General features: G+C 40.1%; 1 protein-coding gene across 1 annotated transcript; it reads right to left on the minus strand.

Annotated features, from left to right (window-relative positions):
- Positions 1–18539: 18539 nt before the first annotated feature.
- On the minus strand, positions 18540–19469 carry LOC113893639 (taste receptor type 2 member 7-like). The gene has a single exon (XM_027543536.1). It carries the CDS (start codon positions 19467–19469, stop codon positions 18540–18542), a length of 930 nt encoding a protein of 309 aa, XP_027399337.1.
- Positions 19470–20215: the final 746 nt, after the last annotated feature.

The following is a 20215-nucleotide window of genomic DNA, read 5'->3' on the forward strand; positions in this document are numbered from 1 at the left end:
CTATGGTTTTTCCAGTAGTCATGTATAGATGTGAGAGTTGGACTATAAAGAAAGCTGAGTGCCAAAGAATTGATGCTTTTGAACTGTGGTGTTAGAGAAGACTCTTGAGAGTCCCTTGGACTGCAAGGAGATCCAACCAGTCCATCCTAAAGGAAATCAGTCCTCAATATTCATTGGAATATTCACTGAAACTCCAATACTTTGGTCACCTGATGCGAAGACCTGACTCATTGGAAAAGACCCTGATCCTGGGAAAGATTGAAGGTGGGAGGAGAAGGGAACGATTGAGGGTGAGATGGTTGGATGGCATCACCAACTTAATGGACATGAGTTTGAATAAACTTCAGGAGTTGGTGATATAGGGAGGCCTGGCATGCTGCAGTCCATGGCATTGTAAAGAGTCAGACATGATTGAGCAACTGAATTGACTAACTGAAAGGGAAAGAAAAATAACCAAAGTAAGTTTTGCACACATTATTTTGGTTTTATGCCCTATATAGACATAGGAGTGGCAAAAAAAAAATACTAAACTGTAGTTAATAGTATTTTCTTCCTCATTTCCTGCCTTTCTTTCCTGCCTCCTTTCTTTCTTTTTCTTTCTCTATTTCTCTTTGTTTCTTTCTTTCTCATTCTTTCATTTTTCTCTTCTTTCTAGAAGTGATGTGAATTAACAAATCTGAAACTACTCTCGGTGTATCTCAGGACTGAATAGATGAATAAAAACACTGGGAAAAAAAAATGAGAGCCATGTTTTTCACTCTTAAAGACAAGATTTGCAACATGAAAAGAAGGAAGCCTGTAGCTTTGAACTGGAATTAGAGAAACCAGCATAGACGCATCATATACATATAGAGAGAGAATGAGGAAAAGAACTAAGCAAATGTGTGGATGTGTGTCTGCTGTTGCTTCAGTTGTATCCAACTCTTTGTGACTTCATGGACTGTAGTCCACCAAGCTCCTCTGTCCATGGGATTCTCCAGGCAAGAATATTGGAGTGGATGCCATGCCCTCCTCCAGGGGATCTTCCCAACTCAGTGATCTAACCCGTGTCTCTTGTATCTCTTGCATTTGCAAGCAGGTTCTTTACCACTAGCATCACCTGGGAAGCCCATGTGGACGTGTGTATACAACCATATCTTGGTTTTCAAATACCCTTGTACACCAAAAGAAATGAGGACTCCTTGGAGAATAGTGAATTCAGGGCTAGAGGAGGAAAAGTACAAAATGAGCCTGAAACATTTGTTGTGCAAGAATATAAGGAAACATGAAAAGAATTACGTGCCCATGCTCAGTTGCTTAGTCATGTCTGACTTTTTGGGACCCCATGGACTATAGCTCACCAGGCTCCTCTGTCCGTGGGGTTATCCCAACAGAAATACTGGAGTGGGTTGGCATTTCCTCCTCCAGGGGATCTTTCTGACCCAGAGCTAGAACCCGCATCTCCAGGGCTGCAGGCAGATTCTTTACCACTGAATCACCTTGGAAGCCCAAGAATCATGCTGCTGCTGCTGCTGCTGCTGCTAAGTCACTTCATTCTTGTCTGACTCTGTGCGACCCCATAGACAGCAGACCACTAGGCTCCTCTGTCCCTGGGATTCTCCAGGCAAAAACACTGGAGTGGGTTGCCATTTCCTTCTCCAATGCATGAAAGTGAAAAGTCAAAGTGAAGTCACTCAGTCGTGCCCGACTCTTAGTGACCTCATGGACTGCAGCCTACCAGGTTCCTCCATCCATGGGATTTTCCAGGCAAGAGTCATGGGTTCATGTCAAAAGAAGATAGGGTAAAAAAGGACATAGGAGCCAAGATGAAGTTGTTATTACTTGACACATCTAGAGGAATATAGGCAACAAAATAAATAAGAATAGCAATATATAATAGCCCATTGATTAAAATGCAAATCTGTACTCTTTATTTACTGATATAAATAAAGAAATGAATAAATAAATGGGTGGTTTCCAGTAAGTTTTTTTTTTTTGGATTTCCAGTAAGTTTTATCTTCTTTAATTTTATTTTATATTGGAGTATTGTTGATTAACAATGAGGTATTAGTTTCAGGTATACAGCAAAGTGATTAAGTTATACATATATGTATCTGTTCTTTTTAAAATTCTTTTCCCATTTAAGTTATTACAGAATATTGAGCAGAGTTTCCTGCCCTATATAGTAGGTCCTTGTTAGTTATCTAAATATTTTAAATATCAGTCAGTTCAGTCGCTCAGTCGTGTCCAACTGTTTGCGACCCCATGAATCGCAGCACGGCAGGCGTCCTGGTCCATGACCAACTCCTGGAGTTCACTCAGACACGTCCATCGAGTTGGTGATGCCATCCAGCCATTCATTCTCTGTCATCCCCTTCTCCTCCTGCCCTCAATCCCTCCCAGCATCAGAGTCTTTTCCAATGAGTCAACTCTTTGCATGAGGTGGCCAAAGTACTGGAGTTTCAGCCTTAGCATCATTCCTTCCAAAGAAATCCCAGGGCTGATCTCCTTCAGAATGGACTGGTTGGATCTCCTTGCAGTCGAAGGGACTCTCAAGAGTCTTCTCCAGCACCACAGTTCAAAAGCATCAATATATAGTAGTGTGTAAATGTCAATCTCTCTCCCCAGTCTGTCCCTCCCCACCAACCCTAGCCTCCTGGTAACCATAAATTCATTCTCTGAGCTTGTGAAACTGTTTCCGATTGCAAATAAGTCCATCTGTACCATTTTTTAGATGCCACATATAAGTGATATCATCTGATGTTTGTCTTTCTCTGTCTGACTTACCTCATTTAATATGATAATCTCCAGTCCCATCTATGTTGCTGCAAATAGCATTATTTCATTCTTTTAAATTCTTAGTAATATTCCATTATACATATGTACCATACCTCACACCAATCAGAATGGCCATTATCAAAAAATCTAGAAAAATGTTACCAATTAACCTATTTTCAGGGCAGGAATAGAGATTCAGACGTAGAGAATAGACTTATGAACATAGTAGGGGAAGCAGGGAGTGAGATGAATTGAGAGAGCAACACTGAAATATATACAGTACTATATGTAAAATAGATAGCTAGTGGGAAGTTGCTGTATAACACAGGGAGCTAAACCCACTGTGACAACCTAGAGAGGTGGGATGGGGTGTGGGTCAGAGGGAAGTTTCAAGAAGGAGGGGACATAACATGTAACTTATGTCTGATTAACATTTTGTATGGCAGAAACCAACACAGCATTATAAAGAAATTATCTGCCAATTAAAAATAAATTTAAAAAATCTACAAACAACAAATGCTAAAGAGGGTGTGGAGACAAGGCAACTCTCCTACACTGCTGGTAGAAATATAAATTGGTACAGACACTATAGAGAACAGTTTGAAAGTGAAAGTCGCTCAGTCATGTCCACTCTTTGTGACCCATGGACTATAAAATCCATGGAATTCTCTAGGCCAGAATACTGGTGTAGGTAAGCCTTTCCCTTCTCCAGGGGATCTTCCCAACCCAGGGATTGAACCCAGGTCTTGTGCATTGCAGGCAGATTCTTTACCAGCTGAGCCACAGGGAAGCCCAAGAATACTGAAGTGGGTAGCCTATCCCTTCTCCAACGGATCTTCCCAACCCAGGAATCAAACCGGGGTCTTCTGCATTTCAGGCGGATTCTTTAACAACTGAGCTATCAGGGAAGACCAGAGAACAGTATGGAGGTGCCTTAAAACCAGAATATAGAGCTACCATATGATTTTTCAGTCCCACTTCTGGGCATATATCTGGAGAAAAACCTAGCTTGAAAGTACACATGCACCCCAATGTTCATTGCAGTGCTGCTTACAATAACCAAGAGGTGGAAGCAACCTAAATGTTTAGCAGATAAATAGATGAATATGTGGTGCAAAATGAACTTATTTACAAAATAGAAGTAGAATTATGAATGCAAAAAGCAAATTTATAGTTGCCTGAGATAAATTGGAAGATTGGCATGGACATATATACACTCCTATATATATTAATCAGAGAAGGCAATGGCAACCCACTCCAGTACTCTTGCGTGGAAAAACCCATGGGTGGAGGAGCCTGGTAGGCTGCAGTCCATGGGGTCGCAAAGAGTCAGACACGACTGAGCGACTTCACTTTCACTTTTCACTTTCATGCATTGGAGAAGGAAATGGCAACCCATTCCAATGTTCTTGCCTGGAGAATCCCAGGGACGGGGGAGCCTGGTAGGCTGCCATCTATGGGGTCGCACAGAGTCAGACACAACTGAAGCGACTTAGCAGCAGCATATACATTAATAAATAGATAACTAATAAGAACGTGCTATATAGCAGAGGGAACTCTACTCAGTGCCCTTAATACCCTATATGGGAAAAGAATCATAAAAAAGAGTGGTATATGTATAACTGATTCACTCTTTGTACACCTAAATCTAATACAACATTGTAAATCAACTATGCCCCAATAATTTTTTTAAAGTTAAAAAATGTGGTACATATATATATATACAATGGAATATTGTCCAGTAAGTATTCTTTGTTGGACAAAGGAGTGCTCTTTTTAACTGAGCATGTGTCAAGAGACTTTCAAATCTGGTAAGTCTCCATTATACTTAGTAAGAGTCATTAATATGAGAAGCTGGCTTAGGAAGATTTCCACAGTATATTTAAGAGGTTTTCCTGTTAAACAGTCTGATTCTGATATATTTTAAGAAACAGAGTCTCCTCTTACTTTACTGCTGTGCTCTCTTTCTCTTTTTTATTTTTCAAAATTTATCAGCTGTATACATACAGCCTTTTTTCCCTTCGTCTGGGAAGCCTTTAGTTTCCAGAGACACATGGTGCTTCCTGGAGAGTAAAATCTTCAACAGTGAAAATTCCTACCAAGTGCTACCTTCTAGACTCAGCTTTATATCTCATCTAATAAGAAAGTAATCAGAGAGTTCACCCCCTTTCTTACAATGTCATTTTCTGGGAGAACAGCATAAGAAAGTGGAAAAGTCTGTGTATAATGCAGTGTATAGTGTTGTCTATATTAGCAAAGTCGTTCTGATTTTCATTGGAGAATTCCCTCTTAAGGGCAAACTATAAGAGGTTGGGGATTGTGAATACATAGATTTTATACAGTCTAAAAACGTTTTCATACTTGTAGCTTCACAGGAATAATTTATAAAAGAAACAGTTCTAAGAAATTAATTGCTTTATTGAATATTTCCTATATTTCTTCTCCTTCATATCTAAATTTCATGCCTGAAAAAAAAAAAAACCAAGAATTAAACAAAAAACCTTTCACTAATTTTTATTTAATTTTCATTGTGAAAAATATTAAACAAAGATAGAGAAAATGGTACAATAAATCTGATGTACCCATCATACACTTACAGCATTATCAATGTATAGTAGAAATGTAAATTGTTACAGCCACTGTACCTTAGCCATCCGACTCCCTGATGGATTATTTTGATGTACATTCCAGATATGATAGTGCCATATGCCTTAGATTGCACAATATGCTATTAGTACAATCAAATTTCCAGCAGTAGTAACTAGCTGTTATGAAAATATTTGAATGGCTTCAATGAATTCCAGACTATTTGATTTCTGCAGTCACATCAGCAGCAAAAATTCTCACAATTTACTGTTAAATATCATCAAAACATGAATTGAATGACTAAATCTGTATTATCACAGGGACTAAGTGGTTATTTAGAGGAACTAAATATAATTTTGATGACTTTTAATTTCTAACAACCTCCCTCTTCTGCAGATCTGTGTGAGTGGTATGACTATTCACAATCCTTTTCTCTCTCTCTCTCTCTCTCTTTTTTTAAGCAGATATGCAAAAGTTCTAACAGCTATAAGAGGCAATACTTCTTCTCTACACTTTTTTCCTCTGGCTACTAGATTAGACAGAGGAGCCTGGCAGTCTACAGTCCATGGGGTCGCAGAGTTGGACACAACTGAGTGCGCACACACATACATACATACTAGATTAGAGGTCTATCCAGGCCTCGGGAGAACTGCAGTGATACTCAGGACACAGTATATAGGCAAAAGGAAGAATTCCATGAAGCAAGGCAGGTTCCACGAAGACTTGTCGATGACTTTTGTCCCAGGCCTACCTATGCAGCCAGCAGTGCCTTCCTTACAGGCCACACTTCAGATGCCTAAGAATCACCAAGAAGAATTTCCTCATTTGACTGTTTCCAAAAATTAAAACATATGAGTGACTTGAAGGATACAGCATTCCTAACATATAACCAAACATCACAACCAGCTTGTTCTGTAGGAAAAAATGCCCCCCAAATGTCATGAAAAGGCCAAATTGGTACAGGACAAAGAGCATGAGAAAGAAAAACACAGTTTTCATGGCTCTGAATGGACCTCAACACGGGGGTCTCTGGAATCCCTGACAGTTTGTGCAATGTTCTTCTTGTGTTTCCACAAAGAATGGAGCAACAGGAGAAAGGAAATCAGGGAAAGAAAGAAGGGGGGAGGGACTCCATAGTGAAGATAATAATAAAATTTAAATTTTGATATTCATTCACATTGCATAACTCAGTCATATTTCTCTCATGCATCTTTTGGACATGACACCAGAAGACATCAACATTATATGGCCAAGGAAAACTTATGACTAGGAAGGGCACAGTTACCAGTGGAAGCATGAAAACAACCTTGTTAATTCTCCATTTTAGCCAAAGGAAAGGAGGATGGGAGAAACTGGCAATCTTCAGGAAATAAAAGACAGCAAGGCAAGTAGCAAGCCAAGTGCTTGAGTGACTGGTCAGTATCCAGATACAAAAAAAGATATATTTTCTTCCCACAGTACCAAAGCCTGCCTGATAGAACATCATTGAAAAGAACATGACAGTGGTTATCCATAATTAACTGATTCTGGCAAAGGCCAAACTAGTAAGAATGAAGTCAAGCAAGCTCAACTTCTGATTTCTAATCCAGGCAATGCAAGTTGTGAGTCCAATAAATCCATTCCCTAAAATTCCTATTATAAATTCCCCACCAGTCACAACCATGAAAATCTTCTCCAATATATTCAACATGACTGCAAAGAGAAAACTCTGATCCATAGTTTGTTGACTAATTTCAAGATGATTTATGAGATAATGATATAGGCTTTGTGTTTGATTGTGCAATAGTTGTTCTTCTCCTTTTTTTTTTTTTTTTTTAATTGTGGCTCTTCTTTTTAGCTAGGAAGCCCAGCAATATGTAATAAAAGTGTGGAGTCACTTTCTGTAACACTCATTGGACATTTCCATACAGCTCTGCCAAGAATTTCCACTCTTGGTCCAGATGTCAGCTACAGTAATATTCTATGTACAGAGATGATTGAAAGGCCAAATTTTCATTTGCTACCATGTAAATTAAGGCCTGGATTGATTTTCACACTTTTGAATAAAAATTTGTTCTCCTCTCCCAAAGAATTATAACATTTGATATGCAAATTTGAATTGTGAAATAGGAACCTTTACCATGTAGATGTAACCAGAAAACCCTATTCTTTTGGTAAACTATGAAACATTCACAGTAGAGGTCACTGCATTACAGGATAAGATACAGTGTCTGAAGTTTTTAGGAAACTTGGCAGGCAATATATGAATCTAATCTCAGTATCATAATCCCCCTCCATTATGAAAGACAACTTACTGAGCGTTGTACCTCTTAACCACTAAAAAGGGTACAATATTTGACAGGCCTTTTGGATTTCAGAGTTAATAAAAACCTGAGTGTGCTACTTTCACTTGTTTGTTTGCAGAATAATCATAATGCTGCTAATTATGAGTAGGGCCTGAACAAGCTAAAGCTATTCAGAAAATCTAGGCTCTTCTATATGAATTGAGACAATTCAATGATCTATGAAGTGTGGATTAAAAGAGACCAGATAATGCAATTGGAATTGACATTAAAGTGGTCTACATCATCTGCTCATGTAATTCACTTGTGACTTTCAGACCTGTTCATAGAACCATTTAACTTCAGCTTCTTCATCATTACTGGTCAGGGCATAGACTTGGATTACTGTGATATTGAATGGCTTGCCTTGGAAACGAACAGAAATGATTCTGCTGTTTTTGAGATTGCACCCAAGTACTGCATTTCAGACTCTTTTGTTGACTATGAGGGCTACTTCATTTCTTCTAAGGGATTCTTGCCCACGGTAGTAGATATGATGGTCATCTGAGTTAAATTCACCCATTCCAGTCCACTTTAGTTCACGGATTCCTAAAGTGTCGATGTTCTCTCTTGCTGTCTCCTGTTTGACCATTTCCAATTTGCCTTGATTCATGGACCTAACATTCCAGGTTCCTATACAATAATCACTCTTTACAGCATCGGACTTTACTTCCATCACCCGTCACATCCACAATTGGGTGTTGTTTTGCTTTGGCTCCATCCATTCATTCTTTCTGGAATTATTTCTCCACTCTTCTCCGGTATATTAGGCACCTACTGAACTGGGGAGTTCATCTTTCAGTGTCATACTTTTTTTCCTTTTCATACTGTTCAGGGGGTTCACAAGGCAAGAATACTGAAGTGGTTTGACGTTCCCTTCTCCAGGGGACCATGTTTTGTCAGAACTCTCTGCCATGACCCATCAACCTTGGGTGGCCCTGCATGGCATGTCTCATAGTTTCATTGAGTTAGACAAGGCTGTGGTCCATGTGATCAGTTTGGTTAGTTCTCTGTGATTGTGGTTTCATTCTGTCTGCCCTCTGATAGATAAGCATAAGAAGCTTATGGAAACTTCCTGATGGGAGAGACTGACTGAGGGGGAAACTGGGTCTTGTTCTGATGAGCCGTGTTCAGTAAATCTTTAATCCAATTTTCTGTCGATGGGTGAGGCTGTGTTTCCTCCCTGTTGCTTGACCTGAGGCCAAACTATGGTGGAGGTAATGAAGATAATGGTGACCTCCTTCAAAGGGTCCCCTGCACCCACTGCTGCACTCGGTGCCTCCAACTCTGCAGCAGGCCTCTGCCGACTCACGCCTCCGCCAGAGATTCTGGACACTCATGGGCATGTCTGGGTCAGTTTTTTGTGGGGTCACTGCTCTTTTCTCCTGGGTCCTGGTGCACGCAAGGTTTTGTTTGTGCCCTCCAAGAGTCTGTTTCCCCAGTCCTGTGTAAGTTCTGGTGGTTCTATGGTGGGGTTAATGGCGACCTCCTTCAAGAGGGCTTATGTCATACCCAGGTCTGCTGCACCCACAGCCCCTGCAGCAGGCCACTGCTGACCTGTATCTCCACAGGAGACAGTTCTGGCTCAGTCTCTTTGCGTTGGGCATACATTTTGTATGCCCACATCTGAGCAGCTCAGGCAACCAGGTGCTTGGTGAGCTCACTGTCCCAGGTGGGCTGTGCGTCTCAATCACCTCCCCAATCCCAACCACTCAGTTTTCTGGGTGTGCCACGACAGCACCATCTCAGATATGCCATATGTCTCCTTTGGAGAGCTGATCTCAGGCTGCAGCCCTCCTGGCAGAAGATGCCATCTCTGGGGCTGAGATTGTGGCAGCCCCTTGCCTTTGGGCTCTGGATGTCTCAAGCCTGCCTCTCTGCTCCTGGATGGGGAGGGGCTGGTACATAGCTGGTACACAGCTGGCTAGCTTTCCTTTGGTAGTCATTCAACCCTTTGTTCTGTGAGCGAGCCAGGATGCCCTTTAGGTTGTTAGGTTACAGTCTTTCATGGGAAAGTTCTTTTTTCTGCAGTTGCAGTTAGGTGTGTATTTTGTGGGGTGTGTTTTTTTTTTTTTTTCCCTTCTATTTTTTCTCCTGGTTATGTTGCCTTCTGATATTCCAAAAGTTCCCACAGACCCGCCTGTGAGAGGGTTTCCTACTGTGTGGAAACTTCTCCTCCTTCACGACTCTGTCCCCAGGAAGGTCTCCATCCTGACTACAGCCATGAAATTAAAAGATGCTTGTTCTTTGGAAGAAAAGCTATGACCAACCTAGACAGCATATTAAAAAGCAGAGACATTACTTTGCCAACCAAGTTCCATCTAGTCAAAGCTATGGTTTTTCATAGTCATGTATGGATGTGAGAGTTGGACTATAAAGAAAGCTGAGCACCGAAGAATTGATGCTTTTGAACGGTGGTATTGGAAAAAGCTCTTGAGTGTCCCTTGGACTGCAAGGAGATCCAACCAGTCCATCCTAAAGGAAATCAGTCCTGAATATTCATTGGAAGGACTTATGCTGAAGCTGAAGTTCCAATACTTTGGCCACCCGATGCAAAGAGCTATCTCATTGGAAAAGACCCTGATGCTGGGAAAGATTGAAGATGGGAGGAGAAGGGGACAACAGAAGATGAGATGGTTGGATGGCATCACTGATGTGATAGACATGAGTAGACTCTGGGAGTTGGTGATGGACAGGGAAGCCTGGTGTGCTGCAGTCCATGGGGTCACAAAGAGTTGGACACTACTGAACAACTGAACTAAACTGAACTTCAGATCTGTTCAAGATGTCTCTATTCTACATAATTCCTACTTAATTATAGATTGCAACTATCCATGCCCAGATTTGTGGCTTAGTGGCTCATATAACATCCAGTTCATGATGATCACATGAATAATGAACATCGGTGGCTCAGACGGTAAAAAAATCTGCCTACAGTGCAGGAGACCTGGGTTCGATCTCTGGGTTGGGAAGATCCCCCAGAGAAGGGAACAGCTGTCCACTCCAGTATTCTGGCCTGGAGAATTCCATGGACAGAGGAGGCTGACGGGATACAGTCCGTGGGGTCTCAAAGAGTTGGACACGACTGAGCGACTTTCACACACTAAAATAAAGTCTCTATGAGGACATAGTGGCATGATGGTTCTGCATGATATACCGTAGCCTTACAGATCCACCTGGGCTTTCCCAGGTGGTACTAGTGGTAAAGAGCCCTCCCACCAATGCAGGAGACATAAGAGAAGCAATTTCAATCCCTGGGTCAGGAAGATCCCTGGAGACAGGCATGACAACCACTCCTGTATTCTTGCCTATCAAAGAGGGCCTCTATGTTAGGCTCTTCCAATAAAGGATGGTAGAAGGAGACTGTAAGGCTGATGAAGGAAAATGGGATTTGTTATCTCCCGTTTATTTCTGGCTGGATCCCTACACGCTCCCTGTCTACTCATTGTTTCTGTGAGCACCACTCCAGCAGTGTTTCTTCATCCTGTCAGCATTTCCTTCCCCTCGGAGCAACTGAATCCAGTTTTCAGTGTTTCTGGTGCTGTACTGAACCCTCCCTCTGTACACCAGCCTGCTCCCCCTCTTCTGAGTATAATCCCAGCACAACCTCTCCCTCATGTTCAGACCACTTCTATAGGCTGAGTCACAGTGCCAGTTGAGCAATGTATCTTCCTTAAGGTCTGAAATTCAGTGCCATGGGTTCCCTTTTCTAGGTTTCTAGGCTTTAATCATTTTAACCTCTCTCCTTTGTTCCTTAACCCTAGGAATGAGAGCTACTTCCTGTGGCTGCTCTCTTCATCACCCTGTAGGGTTCTCTTTCTACTCTTTTGGTTATTTTATTAACAACTCTATACCCAGTTAATAAATCTATATATTAAAATATTCTTTTCAAATCGATATGATAGTTTCTTTCTTCTGATCTACTTTGGTTGATATATCCATCCATTTAAATCTTAATTTTAAATAGTATTATTTTAGTTCTTTGATGTCCATTTGTGATCCTTTCAAAGACTATTCCCAGGAAGCAGAGTTGTAGGCTTATTGTTAGGATAAAACTTTTTAATTGATTTGCTTCCACTTAATGACTTTTAATAAATTTAGTTCCTCTAAAGTTTAGGTTGGCAAATTATGGTCCACAGGCTGCTGCCTATTTTTGTAAATAAAGTTGTTGAAATATAGCTATGTCCATTCATTTATGTATTGGCTATGGCTGCTTTTGAGCTACAATGGCAGAACTCTGTAGTCACAGCTCCATATAACTTGAAAAACCTAAAATATTTACTCTCTGACTCTCTACAGAAAAATGTTCGCTGACTTCTATGCTGGAGTCATGCCATCAGGCTAGCACAAGGCCTTGGCTCCCTCTAGTTTCACTTTTGCACACCCAGGTGTAAGCTGTGCAACAGGATGAAGGGGAGTTTCCCCAGTGGTTTGGAAGAGGCTTTGGAGACTTACTGAAGTGTCCTAGAAAGTCTGTACTAAAGATGATGATACCAGTTTTGTGGTTCTGTTTCCCTTAGCATGTCACCATATGATTAATATGGAAATTTAAGAGAAGAGGCTAAAAGAGATCATTTCTTTGAAGAGAATAATCAGTTTATCTCACCATCTAAATGAAAGGAGAAGCATGTGTAGAAATTGACATATATCTCCTAGAGACTGGGGAACAAACAGCTGGGATTATACCTGAAAAAGTCTATAAGTCAAAATGTGGCTATAGAATGGTTAGAGCAGAGAGCACTGCTTGAGAATGGCTGCCCTTCCAGAGTTCACTGGGGCAGGTTTCCTGTTTCTCACGGGACAGACATGATCTTTATAAAGGGAGCTTGACACGGATCACTTGAAAGGAAACTCCTAAAAATCATCTCATGAAAGAGAAAAGTAATCCAGGCAAATACCGTCCAGGTAAATTTCAACATCAGAAACCAGAATCATAATCATTTCTTATGATTCAGTACCTTTAAGGAATCAGCACAGGAACCTCAGATAAGACAGCCCATGTGAAAAGATTCCAATAAAACCCACAAAGGTACTGATGGTAAAGGGTCAATGCTGCAAACTTAGGGTGTTTCAACCTTGCATGTTCCAAAGAAAGATTTGACACTTGACTGGTTTCTGGAAGAGAACCTCTAAGCACTTGAAATATCCTACCTAGCAAGAGTATCTCTGTATACCTGGGGTCTTGAGTCACACCAGATAGTCTAGTTTGTGCTAACAACGTCATCTATAGTGATTTCTTTTTTGTTTTCTTGGAGCTCAGAGCTATGCTGTTTCAATTTGAGCTGGAGACCAAGTAGCTACAATCAATCACATGGGTGCTCCATGTTTATGTCATGAATCCCTAATAAAACCCCTGGACACCAAGGCTCCAGTGAGTTTTTCTCATTGGCAATACTTTACATGTGTGGTCATACATTCATCATTACTGGGTGAACCAAGCACTGTTCCTCTCCACCAGGAGAGGACAATTTGAAAGTTGTGTCTGTTTTCTCCTGGGCTCCACTCTACTCTATGTACCTTTGGCCTTTGCTGATTTTCATCAATATCTTTTTATTTTAATAAAGTATAACACTGATTGTACTGAGCTCTCTGGGAGTCATTTAATGGGAGTCATCAAACCTCCAAGTGTCTTGGCAGAATGAATCTTCATTAAAATATTCAGGATGACTGATAGCTTTTGACAGCCCAAAAGAGAACTGTAGATAATGCTAGCTATAGATGGAACCATAAAGGAACCAAAAGCAGCACAGATGATAGGGAGATAAATAGCAATCTGCAAAAAAATCCTCTCCTATGTTAGATTTCCAGGCTTAAATGGGGTCTGAAATTGCTGAGTGGGAGAACTTTTATACTGAGTGACAAATTTAAACTTTATTTTTAGTCTGGGCTGCACTTGATGTATAAGTGATGATAGAAGCTGTGGGGGCTGCCTAAGAGAAGGCAGAGAAGAATAAATTCTTATTCTTGAAAGAGAAGAATAACTCAGTAAAACAGGATTGAAGGGGCAGTGGCAAGAAAAAATAAATTTGCTTACTGGTTTTGGTGCTTGAAAACAAGTTGCTTTTACATTATATGTAGACAAAGTCTTCCTATACTCTGCTCTCTAAAAATGCAGGCATTCCATATCTACATTAAATTGCCCCAGGAAGGGATCAAAAGCAAAAACTTCTGTCAAAACATGGGATTCCTGAGAACAGCAGTGTTAATAAGTAGCACTCAGTACCCAAATTAGCACTCTATCTGGGAAATGAGAAGAATGAAAGACTACTCTGCGTTTTAAAGTATTCAATAATTTCTGTATTTTCTTCCTTCACAATAAACTCTACTGTGCCCTATGCTCTGGGCCATCTATTTTCTAAGTCCTGTGCTTTCACTCTTATTCATTTATTTATTTGAGACCACCTGATCAAGAAATAATCTGGTTCTAATGAGTGTTGCAACTGCACCTCTAGGCATCAGTGAAGGTTGTGTAGTAAATTTAACTGGAGAAGGCAATGGCACCCAGTCCAGTACTCTTGCCTGGAAAATCCCATGGATCGAGGAGCCTGGTAGGCTGCAGTCCACGGGGTTGCAAAGAGTCGGACACGACTGAGCGACTTCGCTTTCACTTTTCACTTTCATGCATTGGAGAAGGAAATGGCAACCCACTCCAGTGTTCTTTCCTGGAGAATCCCAGGGACGGAGGAGCCTGGTGGGCTTCCGTCTATGGGGTTGCGCAGAGTCGGACATGACTGAAGTGATGCAGCAGCAGCAGCAGCAGCAGTAAATTTAACATGCCAGTTCATTCTATGCTCATTATTTCTCTAGCACACTTTTGGTCATGTTGTTGTTGTTTTGTTGTTCAGTTGTGTCTGACCCCCAGGACCCCATGCACTGCAGACCACCAGGTTTCCCTGTCCTTCACTATCTCCCTGAGTTTGATCAAACTTCATGTCCATTGAGTTGGTGATGCCATCCAACTATTTCATTCTCTGTTGACCCCTTCTCCTCTGCCCTCAATCTTTCCCAGCATCAGGATCTTTTCCAGTGATTTGGCTCTTCCCATCAGGTGGCCAAAGTATTGCAGCTTCCACTTCGGCATCAGTCCTTCCAATGAATATTCAGGATTGATTTCCTTTGGAATAACTGGTTTCATCTCCTTGCTGTCCAAGGGACTCTCAAGAGTCTTCTCCAGCACCACAGTTCAAAAACATCAATTCTTTGGCACTCAGCCTTCTTTATGGTCCAACTCTCACAGCTATACATGACTACTGGAAAAATCATAGCTTTGACTATATGGACCTTTGCCAGCAAAATGATGTCTCTGCTTTTTATTATGTTGTCTAGGTTTTTCATAGCTTTTCTTCCAAGGAGCAAACGTCTTTTAATTTGGTGGCTGCAGTCACTGTCCACAGTGATTTTGGAGTCCAAGAAAAGAAAATTTATCACTGTTTCCACTTTTTCCCCATCTATTTGCCATGAAGTGATGGGACTGGATGCCATGATCTTAGTTTTTTAATATTGAGTTTTAAGCCAGCTTTTTCACTCTCGTCTTTCATCTTCATCAAAAGACTCTTTAGTTCCTCTTCCTTTTCTGTCATTAAAGTGGTATCATCTGTATACCTGATGCTGTTGATATTTCTTGTGGTCTTGATTTCAGCTTGTTCATCATCCAGCCTGGCATTTCTCATGATTACTCTGCATATAAATTAAATAAGCAGGGTAACAATATAAAATCTTGATGTATTCCTTTCCCAATTTTGAATAGGTCCATTGTTCCATATCCAGTTCTAACTGTTGCTTTTTGGCCTGCATACAGGTTTTTCAGGAGACAGGTAAGGTGGTAGTTTGGTATTCCTATCTCTTGAAGAATTTTCCATAGTTTGTTATGACTGACATAGAGAAAGGCTTTAGTGTAGTCAATGAATCAGATTGTTTTTTTAATGATGCAGCAGATTGTTTTTTAATGATCTTGCTTTTTCTGTGATCCAGGAGATGTTGGCAATTTGATCTCTGGTTCCTCTGCTTTTTCTAAATCCAATTTGTGCATCTGGACATTCTCAGTTCACATACTGCTGAAACCTTAGTTGGAAGGATTTTGAGCATAATCTTGCTAGCATGTGAAATGAGTGCAATTGTATGGTAGTTTGAATATTCTTTGGCACCGCCTTTCTTTGGGATTGGAATGAAAACTGACCTTTTCCGATTCTGTGACCACTGCTGAGTTTTTCAAATTTGCTGGCATGTTGAGTGCAGCACTTTCACAGAATCTTTTAAGATTTTAAATAACTCAGCTGGAATTCCATCACCTTCACTAGCTTTGTTCATAGTAATGTTTTCTAAGGTCCACTTGACTTCACATTCTAGGATGTTTGACTCTAGGTGAGTTGAACACACCATCATGGTTATCCTGGTCATTAAGACCTTTTCTGTATATTCTTGCCACCTCTTCTGTTTCTGTAAGGTCCTTGCATTTCTGCTCTCTAGTGTGCCCATCTTTGAGTGGAATGTTCCCTTGGTATCTCCAATTTTCTTGAAGAGATCTCTAGTCTTTTCCATTTATTGTTTTCCTCTATTTCTTTGCATTGTTTACTTAAGAAGGCTTTCTGATCTCTCCTTAGTACTCTCTGAAATTCTGCATTCAGTTGAGTAAATCTTTCCCTTTTTCCTTTGCCTTTAGCTTATCTTCTTTTCTCAACTATTTGTAAGACCTCCTCAGACAACCACTCTGCTTTCTTGTATTTCTTTTTCTGGGGGATGGCTTTGGTCACCATCTCCTGTACACTGTTACAAACCTCTGTCCACAGTTCTTCATGCACTCTGCCTACCAGATCTAATCCCCTGAGTCTATTTGTCACCTCCACTGTTAATACATTAGCCACAGTAATGAGTTGTTATAATTTCCAAATAGTCATTGCATTGTCTTGGGGTTTTTAACGTCTCTGAGACTTGCTACCAGAGCTTTTATAGTTGTAATCTAGCCACAAATAAATACCTTTCTTTCCAAGCACTGCTCTTATATCTCATCAAAATTCCCAATGTCTTAGTGATATTTGGAACACATTTTGAATCTGTTAATCTACCCATCCAAAACATACTTGCTAAATACCAAGAAGGTGAGAAAGATAGTCTTTCCTGGTAAGCAAGTCTGCTTTTTAAGTGTTATGCTCTTCTTGGTTTAAAATCATGCTGGGCAATTGGTGACAATATCAAAATAATGAAGCATCAGAATATCCTACATTATGAGAGAGAGAGGAGGAAGAGAGGATCATGGAACCAATAAGTAATTGAAGAAAATATTGAAAATTAAGTCTGAGTGCATCAGAAAAACAGAAATAGTTTGGGGTCTCTGGAGTCTAGATATTTTTCTATTTTAGCTTTTATTTTACCAATTTGAGTTTTTATATTTTTGCTTTTAAAAGATGTATTGGAATAGTGTTGAAAATTTATCAAATGATTCTTTAGTACTAATCATTGAAACATTTTTCCTGTTTACATGCAATATCCTCCTGCTTGAGAACTTATCCCAGTTGTTTGCCAAAGTCAGCTTGATATTCAATGGTTCTCTGGGATGATGTTTTGTCATTTTCCTTTTGCCATGTGTTAATTGCTCCCTGATCCTTGGTTGTATTTTTGTTTTTATTGCACTCATTCTTTACTAAATCTAAATATTTAATCTATGTGTATATGTGTGCTCAGCTGCTCGGTCATGTCTGGCTATCTGCGACCCCATGGACCATAGCCCACCAGGCTCCTCGGTCCATGGGATTTTCTAGGCAAGAATACTAGAGTGGATCGCCATTTCCTACTCCAGGTGATCTTTCTAATCCAGGGATCAAACCCATGTCTCCTGTGTCTCCTGCATTGGTCAGCAGATTTGTTACCACTGAGCCACCTGTGGTCACCCATAATTTTTTTTTAGCATTGAGGAATTTGTTTCCTTGTTAAGAGATTTTCACAAAATGCAGTTTGGAATATTGCCATCCCCTGGATATCCTTGCATTTTCTGACATATATCATTCCTTTTAGCTTCTATAGCCTTAGATGATTTCACTAATCATATTATATCATTAATTAGATGATATATATTCCAAATTCTAAGTCTACTAGTTAATCCACTTTTGTATGGTTGAAACACTTAATTGTTTCTTGATGCATTTTATTTGAAATATTAACAAGTCATGGCTTATACCAAGAAGTAGTCACTAATGACCTGAGGCTTTAAAACAACTTTATTTTTGTGTTCAGATATTCAGCTTTTATTTTTAATTAAAATGTCAACATATTCCTGAACATATTTACTCTCCTTATTTTGGTGCTCTTTTCTATTTTTAAATGAAAACTTAAAATAATTACCTTTCTTTAGGAATTAAATCTCTATATATCTTTTCAGGTATAAATATATCTACATTAATACATATTTATGGCTATTCTTTATATATACATATGTTTTTGTGAAATCAATATAGTACAAATTAAGTGAGATTAAACTAATATTTTGCCTAACATAAAATGCATAATTTTACTGTTTGTTATATCATCACTATCTTGATGGAAACACAGCAAAATCCTTTTCTTTTGGCATTTTCCTGGAAGATTTTTTTCCTGTCATTTGTTGTTCAGTCACTCAGTTGTGTCCAATTCTTTGAGACCCCATGGACTGCAGCAGGCCAGGCTTCCAGTTACACTGTGCAGCTTTCAGGATCCAACTTGGGACTGAATCCAGGCCACAGCAGTAAAAGGCCAGAATCCTAACCACTAAGCTACCAAGGGAACTCCTAAGATATTTTCAATAAGGCTCAATCACCCATCACAGAATAGAATTTAAACAGTCAGGATGAAAATAAAAACATAAATATGAAGTCCTGTTTGTTGTCTTCATTCTTGAGAAGGTCATCATCGCTTCAGGCTTCTTTTTGGAAGAGCAGGTTTTCTTAGATTCATGTAACCCTTCAGCTTCCTTAGGACACAGAGTGAAGCCTGTTTCAATTTGCTGTTCCACAAAATCAGAAGCAAAGTGTGGCCAGAAGGACAGAAAAATAACAGCATGTTCACAAAAATCTTTGCCACGAAACTACCTAGAATGTGATTGGCCCACACAGTTATAATAGTGCTCAAATAGTATAGAACGAAGAGGAGTAGGAATGAAATCATAGCCTTCAGGGCTCTCACATGGGCCTCCGAGCTACAGTCTACACCGTTCATACGCCTGAGATGACCACATAAGGAGAGGATTAAAAGGAGAAAGGAGGCCAGGGACACTACAAAGGGGATGAGGAACATTATGGTAAGGAACAAATCATATTTTATCATTAGAAAGTCCAATGTCACATTGTTTTCGCTGTTTACCTGGTTTTGGAGCCGGCTTTCAACTACCGCATCCTTTTGAAGAAGGCACAAGCAGAAAGAGAAGACAGCCCCCAGTGCAATAATGAGAAGCACCTTGTGAATTCTCCATTTCATCCAGAGGAAAAGGAAATTCGAAAAGTTGGCTATTCTGAGGAGATAGAAGACACTGATGCAGGTGGTGCAGACTATGGAGAAATAATTGGATCCTGTCCAGAGGAACCTCAAATTTATCAGGAGATTCTTATTGTACCGTATTTCCTTAGAGATTACATATAAACCTGTACTTGAAATCATTATGCACAGCACACATATTCTGGAAATAGCCAAGCAGGTGAGAATAAAGTCAATCAGGGAGAACTTCCTACTCCTGATCCAATCAATACAGTTAACCAGAACAATGAATCCATTTCCCAAAATACCCAGTAAGAACTCTCCAGCATAAATGATCGTAAGTATATTGTTCAATGTTCTCTCCATGCCTGCTGATAGGAAATCTCTGCCTTCAGTACTCCACTGACTTATAAATGAGGCATTACAGATTTATGCATTCAAAGCTCTAATGTTCAATAAATTCCTTTTCCTTGCACTTTAATATTCACTGGCAAAAAAATCAAAGCCTTCAAGATGCTCCCAAAGTCTTAGTTATCTTCAGGAAACCACCTTTATTCCTCTCAAGATCTCAGCTAGTGATTTTCAAGGCAAATATTATGTATGTGTCGCCACTGCTGTAACACTGCTTATAATTTCCATGTAAAGTTATACATTAGAATTTGAATCTTGGTTTGCTAACACACAAGACAGAGATCAATTTTTAGATTTTTTTTTTCCTTAGGATTTAAACACTTTTTTGTTTCATTCAGCTCAGTTACAAGCCAGAAACACTAAACTCCAATCTAGAAAATGTCTTGTCTCAATCTGGATGCTCCGAGAAACAGGGCATTACTGAGGAAAGTGCCTGGACAGTAGAAGGTGTCTGGGGAGCTGTTATACTAGCATGTAAGTCTGACTCTTGGGGAGGGAGAGGGAATGAAAAAAGAAAAGTTGTAGTAAGCAATCCTAACAAGTTCTAAGAAAGTTCTAAGAAGGCCAGTGGGCAGTGTCAAGGCAATCGTGCACATCAGAGGGGTCCTGAGCCTCCTGGGAGCAGAACTGCCATTGAATCTCTGCTCTGTTCAGTCACTGACTGGGAGCCACTTGTAGGAGGGAATGGGATTGCAGGGCAT

Source organism: Bos indicus x Bos taurus, chromosome 5 (genome assembly GCF_003369695.1).
Source record: "Bos indicus x Bos taurus breed Angus x Brahman F1 hybrid chromosome 5, Bos_hybrid_MaternalHap_v2.0, whole genome shotgun sequence".
NCBI classification, from domain to species: Eukaryota; Metazoa; Chordata; class Mammalia; order Artiodactyla; family Bovidae; genus Bos; species Bos indicus x Bos taurus.